This window comes from Oncorhynchus tshawytscha, linkage group LG22 (genome assembly GCF_018296145.1).
Source record: "Oncorhynchus tshawytscha isolate Ot180627B linkage group LG22, Otsh_v2.0, whole genome shotgun sequence".
NCBI classification, from domain to species: Eukaryota; Metazoa; Chordata; class Actinopteri; order Salmoniformes; family Salmonidae; genus Oncorhynchus; species Oncorhynchus tshawytscha.
The window spans coordinates 33122486-33134985 of NC_056450.1; the positions used below are offsets into that span (position 1 = coordinate 33122486).

Here is a 12500-nt window from a genome sequence, read left to right on the forward strand (position 1 = left end):
GGCCTCTCTTCCTCCATGCTCTGCCTGTCTCCTTGAGGCCTCTCTTCCTCCATGCTCTGCCTGTCTCCTTGAGGCCTCTCTTCCTCCATGCTCTGCCTGTCTCCTTGAGGCCTCTCTTCCTCCATGCTCTGCCTGTCTCCTTGAGGCCTCTCTTCCTCCATGCTCTGCCTGTCTCCTTGAGGCCTCTTCCTCCATGCTCTGCCTGTCTCCTTGAGGCCTCTCTTCCTCCATGCTCTGCCTGTCTCCTTCAGGCCTCTCTTCCTCCATGCTCTGCCTGTCTCCTTCAGGCCTCTCTTCCTCCATGCTCTGCCTGTCTCCTTGAGGCCTCTCTTCCTCCATGCTCTGCCTGTCTCCTTGAGGCCTCTTCCTCCATGCTCTGCCTGTCTCCTTGAGGCCTCTTCCTCCATGCTCTGCCTGTCTCCTTGAGGCCTCTCTTCCTCCATGCTCTGCCTGTCTCCTTGAGGCCTCTTCCTCCATGCTCTGCATGTCTCCATATCTCTGCTGTCAGTCAGCTTCCTCTACTAACATGACTACTGCTTCTGTCCATATCTCTGCTGTCAGCTTCCTCTGCTAACATGACTACTGCTTCTGTCCATACCTCTGCTGTCAGCTTCCTCTACTAACATGACTACTGCTTCTGTCCATATCTCTGCTGTCAGTCAGCTTCCTCTACTAACATGACTACTGCTTCTGTCCATATCTCTGCTGTCAGCTTCCTCTACTAACATGACTACTGCTTCTGTCCATATCTCTGCTGTCAGCTTCCTCTGCAAACATGACTACTGCTTCTGTCCATATCTCTGCTGTCAGCTTCCTCTACTAACATGACTACTGCTTCTGTCCATATCTCTGCTGTCAGTCAGCTTCCTCTACTAACATGACTACCTCTTCTGTCCATATCTCTGCTGTCAGTCAGCTTCCTCTACTAACATGACTACTGCTTCTGTCCATATCTCTGCTGTCAGCTTCCTCTACTAACATGACTACTGCTTCTGTCCATATCTCTGCTGTCAGCTTCCTCTACTAACATGACTACCTCTTCTGTCCATATCTCTGCTGTCAGCTTCCTCTACTGACATGACTACTGCTTCTGTCCATATCTCTGCTGTCAGCTTCCTCTACTGACATGACTACTGCTTCTGTCCATACCTCTGCTGTCAGCTCCTTCTGCCTGGTCTTTATCTGTCCCCTCTTTTCTCCCTTTCTCTCCCTCTTCTCTCATTTTCTTCTTGTCCTCCTCCCTTCCTCCTCCCTCTCTCTCTACCCTTCCCTCTCTCCCTCCTCCCTCTCTCTCTACCCTTCCTTCTCTCCCTCCTCCCTCTCTCTCTACCCTTCCCTCTCTCCCTCCTCCCTCTCTCTCTACCCTTCCCTCTCTCCATCCTCCCTCTCTCTCTACCCTTCCCCCTCTCCCTCCTCCCTCTCTCTCTACCCTTCCCTCTCTCCCTCCTCCCTCTCTCTCTACCCTTCCCTCTCTCCCTCCTCCCTCTCTCTCTACCCTTCCCTCTCCCCCTCCTCCCTCTCTCTCTACCCTTCCCTCTCTCCCTCCTCCCTCTCTCTCTACCCTTCCCTCTCTCCCTCCTTCTCTCTCTCTACCCTTCCCTCTCTCCCTCCTCCCTCTCTCTACCCTTCCCTCTCTCCCTCCTTTTCTCTCTCTACCCTTCCCTCTCTCCTTCCTTCTCTCTCTCTACCCTTCCCTCTCTCCCTCCTACCTCTCTATCTACCCTTCCCTCTCTCCCTCCTCCTTCTCTCTACCCTTCCCTCTCTCCCTCCTCCTTCTCCCTCCTCCTTTCCCTCTCTCCCTCCTCCTTCTCTCTACACTTCCCTCTCTCCCTCCTCCTTTCCCTCTCTCCCTCCTTCTCTCTCTCAGAGCCCATGGTGGTGTGTCCTGTTAGTATACATCCCCCAGCCTCTCACAGCGCTCCGTCCTTCCTGCGTCAGTACGCTGGCCACCTTGGCCGCACCGCTGCCCTGCGCAGAGACAACCCAGGCCTGGACCGCGACAGGCCCTACCTCACCCTGCACAGGACCGGATCCCTTGGTACACACACACACATTATACATGCACACGTGCACACACAATCCGGAATCCAGAACATGACCGTTACCCTTGGTGGCTTTTTCTTTCTCCAGGCTTGTTCATCCCACTCTCTATACACCTCTCTCTCTATACACCTCTCTCTCTATACACCTCTCTCTCTATACACCTCTCTCTCTATACACCTCTCTCTCTATACACCTCTCTCTCTATACACCTCTCATAACTCTATACACCTCTCTCTCTATACACCTCTCATAACTCTATACACCTCTCTCTCTATACACCTCTCTCTCTATACACCTCTCTCTCTATACACCTCTCATAACTCTATACACCTCTCTCTCTATACACCTCTCTCTCTATACACTCTCTCTCTATACACCTCTCTCTCTATACACCTCTCATAACTCTATACACCTCTCTCTCTATCTCTCTCTCTATACACCTCTCTCTCTATACACCTCTCTCTCTATACACCTCTCATAACTCTATACACCTCTCTCTCTATACACCTCTCTCTCTATACACTCTCTCTCTATACACCTCTCTCTCTATACACCTCTCATAACTCTATACACCTCTCTCTCTATACACCTCTCTCTCTATACACTCTCTCTCTATACACCTCTCATAACTCTATACACCTCTCTCTCTATACACCTCTCTCTCTATACACCTCTCTCTCTATACATCTCTCATAACTCTATACACCTCTCTCTCTATACACCTCTCTCTCTATACACCTCTCTCTCTATACACTCTCTCTCTATACACCTCTCATAACTCTATACACTCTCTCTCTATACACTCTCTCTCTATACACCTCTCTCTCTATACACCTCTCATAACGCTATACACCTCTCTCTCTATACACCTCTCTCTCTATACACCTCTCTCTCTATACACCTCTCATAACTCTATACACCTCTCTCTCTATACACCTCTCTCTCTATACACCTCTCATAACTCTATACACCTCTCTCTCTATACACCTCTCTCTCTATACACCTCTCATAACTCTATACACCTCTCTCTCTATACACCTCTCTCTCTATACACCTCTCATAACACTATACACCTCTCTTTCTATACACCTCTCTCACTATACACCTCTCTCTCTATACACCTCTCATAACTCTATACACCTCTCTCTCTATACACCTCTCTCTCTATACACCTCTCATAACTCTATACACCTCTCTCTCTATACACCTCTCTGTCTATACACCTCTCTCTCTATACACCTCTCATAACTCTATGTACCTCTCTCTCTCTCTCTCTATACACCTCTCTCTATACACCTCTCATAACTCTATACACCTCTCTCTCTATACACCTCTCATAACTCTATACACCTCTCTCTCTATACACCTCTCTCTCTATACACCTCTCTCTCTATACACCTCTCATAACTCTATACACCTCTCTCTCTATACACCTCTCTCTCTATATACCTCTCTCTCTATACACCTCTCATAACTCTATGTACCTCTCTCTCTCTCTATACCCTCTCTCTCTATACACCTCTCTCTCTATACACCTCTCATAACTCTATACACCTCTCTCTCTATACACCTCTCTCTCTATACACCTCTCATAACTCTATGTACCTCTCTCTCTCTATACACCTCTCATAACTCTATGTACCTCTCTCTCTATACACCTCTCAGAACTCTATGTACCTCTCTCTCTATACACCTCTCAGAACTCTATGTACCTCTCTCTCTATACACCTCTCTCTCTATACACCTCTCAGAACTCTATGTACCTCTCTCTATACACCTCTCATAACTCTGTACCTCTCTCTCTATACACCTCTCATAACTCTATGTACCTCTCTCTCTATACACCTCTCATAACTCTATGTACCTCTCTCTCTCTCTATACACCTCTCATAACTCTATACACCTCTCAGAACTCTATAACCCTCTCAGAACTCTATACACCTCTCTCTCTCTCTATACACCTCTCATTACTATATGTACCTCTCTCTCTATACACCTCTCAGAACTCTATGTACCTCTCTCTCTCTCTCTCTCTCTATACACCTCTCAGAACTCTATGTACCTCTCTCTCTATACACCTCTCTCTCTATACACCTCTCAGAACTCTATGTACCTCTCTCTCTCTCTCTCTTTCTCTCGCTCTCTCTCTGTTTCTATGTTTTCAGAGTCTAGGTGGGTGGGTAAGGTGGTGGGTAAGGCGGAGTCAGGCGCAGGACACAGAGATGAGTAATAATAGTAACTTTACTCAAAAATAATCTTCCAAGAAGGAGAACGAAAATCCAGAATCACATAAACATAAACGGTGTTGGGGTCGCGACCCGGAGGACGATCTGGATGGAGACGGTGAAATTCCTGCAGTAAGGACGGGTCCAGGATGTCCTCCACCGGCACCCAGCATCTCTCCTCCGGACCGTACCCCTCCCACTCCATGAGGTACTGAAGGCCCCTTGCCCAACGCCTTCAGTCCATGATGGCTCGTACGGTGTACGCCGGGGCCCCCTCGATGTCCAGAGGGGGTGGAGGAACCTCCCACACCTCAGTCTCCTGGAGCGGACCAGCCACCACCGGCCTGAGGAGAGACACATGAAACGAGGGGTTAATACGGTAATCAGGAGGGAGCTGTAACCTATAACAAACCTTGTTCACTCTCCTTAGGACTTTAAATGGCCCCACAAACCGCGGACCCAGCTTCCAGCAGGGCAGGTGAAGGGGTAGGTTTCGGGTCGAGAGCCAGACCCGGTCCCCAGGTGCATACACCGGGGCCTCACTGCGGTGGCGGTCGGCGCTCGCCCTCTGCCACCTGATGGCCCGTTGCAGGCGCACATTGGCAGCGTCCCAGGTTTCCTCTGAGCGCCGAAACCATTCGTCCACCGCAGGAGCTTCAATCTGGCTCTGATGCCACGGTGCCAGGACCAGCTGATAACCTAGTACACATTGAAAAGGAGATAGGTTAGTGGAGGAGTGGCGGAGGGAGTTTTGGGCCATCTCTGCCCAGGGGCAATAGGACTGCAGAAACCTACCCACGTCCTGGTTAACTCTCTCCACCTGCCCATTACTCTCGGGGTGAAAACCTGAGGTGAGACTGACCGAGACCCCCAGGCGTTCCATAAACGCCCTCCAGACCCTAGACGTGAACTGGGGACCCCGATCAGAAACTTTATCCTCAGGCACCCCGTAGTGCCGGAAGACGTGTGTAAACAGGGCCTCCGCAGTCTGTAGGGCCGTAGGGAGACCGGGCAGAGGGAGGAGACGGCAGGACTTAGAAAACCGATCCACATCAACCAGGATCGTGGTATTTCCCTGTGACGGAGGAAGATCCGTGACGAAATCAACCGATAGGTGTGACCACGGCCGTTGTGGAACGGGTAGCGGTTGTAATTTCCCTCTGGACAGGTGCCTAGGAGCCTTACACTGGGCGCACACCGAGCAGGAGGAAACATAAACCCTCACGTCCTTAGCTAAAGTGGGCCACCAGTACTTCCCACTAAGACAGCACACTGTCTGACCGATGCCAGGATGACCCGAGGAGGGTGACGCGTGGGCCCAACAGATCAAATGATCGCGGACATCAGACGGAACGTACAGACACCCAACTGGACACTGTGGGGGAGTGGGCTCTGTACGTAACGCCCACTCGATGTCCGCGTCCACCTCACATACCACCGGTGCCACCAGGCAAGAAGCCAGAAGTATGGGAGTGGGATCCGTGGACCGCTCCTCTGTATCATACAGCCGGGACACTGCGTCTGCCTTAACGTTCTGGGGACCTGGTCTGTAGGACAGGGTGAAAACGAAACGGGTGAAAAACATGGCCCACCTTGCCTGGCGAGGGTTCATTCTCCTCGCTGCTCGAATGTACTCAAATCAAATCAAATTTATTTATATAGCCCTTCGTACATCAGCTGATATCTCAAAGTGCTGTACAGAAACCCAGCCTAAGACCCCAAACAGCAAGCAATGCAGGTGTAGAAGCACGGTGGCTAGGAAAAACTCCCTAGAAAGGCCAAAACCTAGGAAGAAACCTAGAGAGGAACCAGGCTATGTGGGGTGGCCAGTCCTCTTCTGGCTGTGCCGGGTGGAGATTATAACAGAACATGGCCAAGATGTTCAAATGTTCATAAATGACCAGCATGGTCGAATAATAATAAGGCAGAACAGTTGAAACTGGAGCAGCAGCACAGTCAGGTGGAAGTTGAAACTGGAGCAGCAGCATGGCCAGGTGGACTGGGGACAGCAAGGAGTCATCATGTCAGGTAGTCCTGGGGCATGGTCCTAGGGCTCAGGTCAGTTGAAACTTGAACAGCAGCATGGCCAGGTGGACTGGGGACAGCAAGGAGTCATCATGTCAGGTAGTCCTGGAGCTCAGGTCCTAGGGCTCAGGTCCTCCGAGAGAGAGAAAGAAAGAGAGAAGGAGAGAATTAGAGAACGCACACTTAGATTCACACAGGACACCGAATAGGACAGGAGAAGTACTCCAGATATAACAAACTGACCCCAGCCCCCGACACATAAACTACTGCAGCATAAATACTGGAGGCTGAGACAGGAGGGGTCAGGAGACACTGTGGCCCCATCCGAGGTCACCCCGGACAGGGCCAAACAGGAAGGATATAACCCCACCCACTTTGCCAAAGCACAGCCCCCACACCACTAGAGGGATATCTTCAACCACCAACTTACCATCCTGAGACAAGGCTGAGTATAGCCCACAAAGATCTCCGCCACGGCACAACCCAAGGGGGCGCCAACCCAGACAGGACGACCACAACAGTGAATCAACCCACTCAGGTGACGCACCCCCTCCAGGGACGGCATGAGAGAGCCCCAGTAAGCCAGTGACCCAGCCCCTGTAATAGGGTTAGAGGCAGAGAATCCCAGTGGAAAGAGGGGAACCGGCCAGGCAGAGACAGCAAGGGCGGTTCGTTGCTCCAGAGCCTTTCCGTTCACCTTCCCACTCCTGGGCCAGACTACACTCAATCATATGACCCACTGAAGAGATGAGTCTTCAGTAAAGACTTAAAGGTTGAGACCGAGTTTGCGTCTCTGACATGGGTAGGCAGACCGTTCCATAAAAATGGAGCTCTATAGGAGAAAGCCCTGACTCCAGCTGTTTGCTTAGAAATTCTAGGGACAATTAGGAGGCCTGCGTCTTGTGACCGTAGCGTACGTGTAGGTATGTACGGCAGGACCAAATCAGAGAGATAGGTAGGAGCAAGCCCATGTAATGCTTTGTAGGTTAGCAGTAAAACCTTGAAATCAGCCCTTGCTTTGACAGGAAGCCAGTGTAGAGAGGCTAGCACTGGAGTAATATGATCAAATTTTTTGGTTCTAGTCAGGATTCTAGCAGCCGTATTTAGCACTAACTGAAGTTTATTTAGTGCTTTATCCGGGTAGCCGGAAAATAGAGCATTGCAGTAGTCTAACCTAGAAGTGACAAAAGCATGGATTACTCCAGATTGATGTGGTCATTCCAAATGAGGAAAGGGTGTTTAGCTCCCTCAAGCCAATGCCTCCACGCCTTCAGAGCCTTGACAACAGCCAACAGCCAACAGCTCCCGATCCCCCACATCATAGTTTCACTCCGCCGGGCTGAGCTTCTTCGAAAAAACATCACAGGGGCGGAGCTTTGTTGGCGTACCCGAGCGCTGAGACAGCACAGCTCCTATCCCAGCCTCGGACATGTCCACCTCTACTATAAATGCCAAAGAGGGATCAGGATGAGCCAACACGGGAGCCGAGGTAAACAGAGCCTTCAGGTGACCAAAAGCCCTGTCCGCCCCTGCTGACCACTGCAGCCGCACCGGTCCCCCCTTCAGCAGTGAGGTAATGGGAGCCGCTACCTGACCAACACCCCGGATAAACCTCTGGTAGTAGTTGGCAAAACCTTTTTCTAATTTTGTCTGTCATACTTGAAGTGTACCTATAATGAAAATTACAGGCCTCTCATCTTTTTAAGTGGGAGAACTTGCACAATTGGTGGCTGACTAAATAGTTTTTACCCCACTGTATATACACCACTACACCCTGCCCGTGCAGGTCCCTGAAAATCTTGTCTACAAAGGATTGAAAGACTGATGGAGCATTCATCAACCCGTACGGCATGGCGAGGTACTCATAGTGCCCTGAGGTGGTACTAAATACCGTCTTCCACTCGTCCCCCTCCCGGATACGCACCAGGTTGTAAGTGCTCCTGAGATCCAATTTTGTGAAGAAGCGCGCCCCGTGCAATGACTCTGTCACACTGGCTATGAGAGGCAGCAGGTAACTGTACATCACTGTGATCTGATTTATACTTCAATAGTCAATACACTGGCTATGAGAGGCAGCAGGTAACTGTACATCACTGTGATCTGATTTATACCTCAATAGTCAATACACTGGCGTAAACCTCCATCCTTCTTCTTCACAAAAAAAGAAACTTGAGGAGGCAGGTGAAGTGGAGGGCCGAATGTACCCCTGTGCTGCGTCTACCATGAGATTTATCGCACAATCCCCCCCGTCGATGGGGTGGTAGTTGAGTCGCCTTTTTTTTACAGAAGGCGAGAGCCAAATCCGCTTATTCAGGGGTATGTGCATGGTGGAGACCTGGTTTGGACTCTCCACTGTAGTTGCACCTATGGAAACACCTACACACCTCCCTGAGCACTGACGTGACCATACCTTGAGAGCCCCCTGTTTCCATGAAATAGTGGGGTCATGATCGGCCAACCAGGGACGCCCCAACACCACAGGAAACACAGGTGAATCGATCAGAAAGAGACTAATTCTCTTCTTATGATCCCCCTGCGTTATCATACATAGTGGAGCTGTGACCTCCCTGATCAGTCCCGACCCTAAAGGACAACTATCTAAGGCATGTACAGGGAAGGGCACATCAACAGGAACAATAAGGATCCCTAATCTAATTGCAAATGAACGATCAATAAAGTTCCCAGCTGCACCTGAATCTACTAGCGCCTTATGCTGGGAATGTGGGGAAAACTCAGGAAATTACCAAGCTCATTACCATAACGCAACGTTAACTATTCATGAAAATCGCAAATGAAATTAAATAAATATATTGGCTCACAAGCTTAGCCTTTTGTTAACAACACTGTCGTCTCAGATTTTCAAAATATGTTTTTCAACCATAGCTACACAAGCATTTGTGTAAGAGTATTGATAGCTAGCATAGCATTAAGCCTAGCATTCAGCAGGCAACATTTTCACAAAAACAAGAAAAGCATTCAAATAAAATAATTTACCTTTGAAGAACTTCGGATGTTTTCAATGAGGAGACTCTCAGTTAGATAGCAAATGTTCAGTTTTTACAAAAAGGTTATTTGTGTAGGAGAAATCGCTCCGTTTTGTTCATCACGTTTGGCTAAGAAAACACCCAGAAAATTCAGTCATTACAACTTTTTTCCAAATTAACTCCATAATATCGACAGAAACATGGCAAACGTTGTTTAGAATCAATCCTCAAGGTGTTTTTCACATATCTATTCGATGATAAGTCATTCGTGGCAGTTTTGGTTTCTCCTCTGAAGCAAATGGTAAAATACACGCAGCTGGAGATTACGCAATAATTGCAATGGAGGACACCAACCGGAGCACCTGGTAAATGTAGTCTCTTATGGTCAATCTTCCAATGATATGCCTACAAATACGTCATAATGCTGCAGACACCTTGGGGAAACGACAGAAAGTGTAGGCTCATTCCTTGCGCATTCAGAGCCATATAAGGAGACATTGGAACAAAGCGCATTCAAAATCTGGGGCATTTCCTGTTTGAAATTTCATCTTGGTTTCGCCTGTAGCATCAGTTCTGTGGCACTCACAGATAATATCTTTGCAGATTTGGAAACGTCAGAGTGTTTTCTTTCCAAAGCTGTCAATTATATGCATAGTTGAGCATCTTTTCGTGACAAAATATCTTTTTAAAACGGGAACGTTTTTTTATCCATAAATTAAAAGAGCGCCCCCTATATCCAAGAAGTTAACTGAATAGAATACTATTTAACTGAATAGAATACTATTTAACTGAATAGAATACTATTTAACTAACAACTGAATAGAATACTATTTAACTGAATAGAATACTATTTAACTGAATAGAATACTATTTAACTAAATAGAATACTATTTAACTGAATAGAATACTATTTAACTGAATAGAATACTATTTAACTGAATAGAATACTATTTAACTAAATAGAAAACTATTTAACTGAATATAAACTATTTAACTGAATAGAATACTATTTAACTGAATAGAATACTATTTAACTAACAACTGAATAGAATACTATTTAACTGAATAGAATACTATTTAACTGAATAGAATACTATTTAACTAAATAGAATACTATTTAACTGAATAGAATACTATTTAACTGAATAGAATACTATTTAACTAAATAGAATACTTTTTAACTGAATAGAATACTATTTAACTGAATAGAATACTATTTAACTAAATAGAATACTATTTAACTTCATCCGTTTGTGTGCGTCAATCTTGACTGCGATGGACCACTGTGTGTGTGTGTGTGTTTGCTCCACCTTACCAGTCAGTCCAACTAGTGCCGCCTGGATGTGATGGTGAAGGTACGCTGGGCTGTGGATTGTCTCTTAGTGTAGGAGTGATTGAATAGGAAAATAAAAACTGTGTATGTATTCTCCAACCTTTACTCCAGAGAGATATTTCTAGAATGACCCCCAATCACACACACACACACACACACACACACACACACACACACACACACACACACACACTGTCCCTCTGTTTGGCCATGTTATGTAACGCAGCGTGTGATCCCCGTGTATATGAATCCCAGTAATCTAATACAGCAGGGGAGGGAGGGATGGAGGGAGTGAGAGAGACAGTGAGTGAGGGAGGGAGGGAGGGATGGAGGACTAGAGGGAGTGAGGGAGACTGAGTGAGTGGGGGAGGGGGAGGGATGGAGGACTGGAGGGAGGGAAGTCAGTGGAGCTAGTGGAGAGAAGAGAGATCATCTTAATAGAAGAGAAAGGGATGGAGAGAGCTGGGGCAGGAGAGGAGATGAGAGAGCTGGGGCAGGGAGAGGAGAGGAGAGAGCTGGGGCAGGGAGAGGAGAGAGGGGAGAGCTGGGGCAGGGAGAGGAGAGAGGGGGAGCTGAGGGAGAGTGAGTGAGTGGGGGAGGGGGAGGGATGGAGGACTGGAGGGAGGGAAGTCAGTGGAGCTAGTGGAGAGAAGAGAGATCATCTTCGAAGAAGAGAAAGGGATGGAGAGAGCTGGGGCAGGGAGAGGAGAGAGCTGGAGAGGGGAGAGGGAGGAGAGAGCTGGGGCAGGGAGAGGAGAGAGGGGAGAGCTGGGGCAGGGAGAGGAGAGAGGGGGAGCTGGGGCAGGGGAGAGGGAGAGAGCTGGGGCAGGGAGAGGGGAGAGCTGGGGCAGGGAGAGGAGAGAGCTGGGGCAGGGAGAGGAGAGAGGGGAGAGCTGGGGAAGGAAGAGGAGAGAGCTGGGGCAGGGAGAGGGGAGAGCTGGGGCAGGGAGAGGAGAGAACTGGGGCAGGGAGAAGGGAGAGCTGGTGCAGGGAGAGGAGAGAGCTGGGGCAGGGAGAGAGCTGGGGCAGGGATTTGAAAGAGCTGGGGCAGGCAGGGAGAGGAGAGAGCTGGGGCTGGGAGGGAGAGAGCTGGGGCAGGCAGGGAGAGGAGAGAGCTGGGGCTGGGAGGGAGAGAGCTGGGGCAGGGAGAGGAGAGAGCTGGGGCAGGGGAGAGCTGGGGCTGGGAGGGAGAGCTGGGGCAGGGAGAGGAGAGAGCTGGGGCTGGGAGGGAGAGAGCTGGGGCAGGGAGAGGAGAGAGCTGGGGCAGGGAGAGAGCTGGGGCTGGGAGGGAGAGAGCTGGGGCAGGGAGAGGAGAGAGCTGGGGCTGGGAGGGAGAGAGCTGGGGCAGGCAGGGAGAGGAGAGAGCTGGGGCTGGGAGGGAGAGAGCTGGGGCAGGGAGAGGAGAGAGCTGGGGCAGGGAGAGAGCTGGGGCAGGGATTCGAGAGAGCTGGGGCAGGGATTCGAGAGAGCTGGGGCAGGCAGGGAGAGGAGAGAGCTGGGGCTGGGAGGGAGAGAGCTGGGGCAGGGAGAGGAGAGCTGGGGCTGGGAGGGAGAGAGCTGGGGCAGGCAGGGAGAGGAGAGAGCTGGGGCTGGGAGGGAGAGAGCTGGGGCAGGGAGAGGAGAGAGCTGGGGCAGGGAGAGAGCTGGGGCTGGGAGGGAGAGAGCTGGGGCAGGGAGAGGAGAGACCTGGGGCTGGGAGGGAGAGAGCTGGGGCAGGCAGGGAGAGGAGAGAGCTGGGGCAGGGAGAGAGCTGGGGCTGGGAGGGAGAGAGCTGGGGCAGGGAGAGGAGAGAGCTGGGGCTGGGAGGGAGAGAGCTGGGGCAGGCAGGGAGAGGACAGAGCTGGGGCTGGGAGGGATAGAGATGGGGCAGGGAGAGGAGAGAGCTGGGGC

The 12500-nt window shown here is 50.1% G+C and overlaps 1 protein-coding gene across 4 annotated transcripts in view; it reads left to right on the top strand.

Annotated features, from left to right (window-relative positions):
• Positions 1 to 12500, top strand: part of LOC112222327 (cyclin-dependent kinase 16) — a 118155-nt gene that overhangs the window by 30055 nt on the left and 75600 nt on the right. For 3 of the 4 annotated variants that reach the window (XM_042304098.1, XM_042304099.1, XM_042304102.1), the window contains exon 3: positions 1868 to 2038. The exons of the other annotated variant lie outside the window; for it this stretch is intronic. In XM_042304098.1, coding sequence (XP_042160032.1) covers positions 1868 to 2038 — 171 coding nt within the window. The remainder of the gene's footprint in view (positions 1 to 1867; positions 2039 to 12500) is intronic. 4 annotated transcript variants of the gene reach the window in all.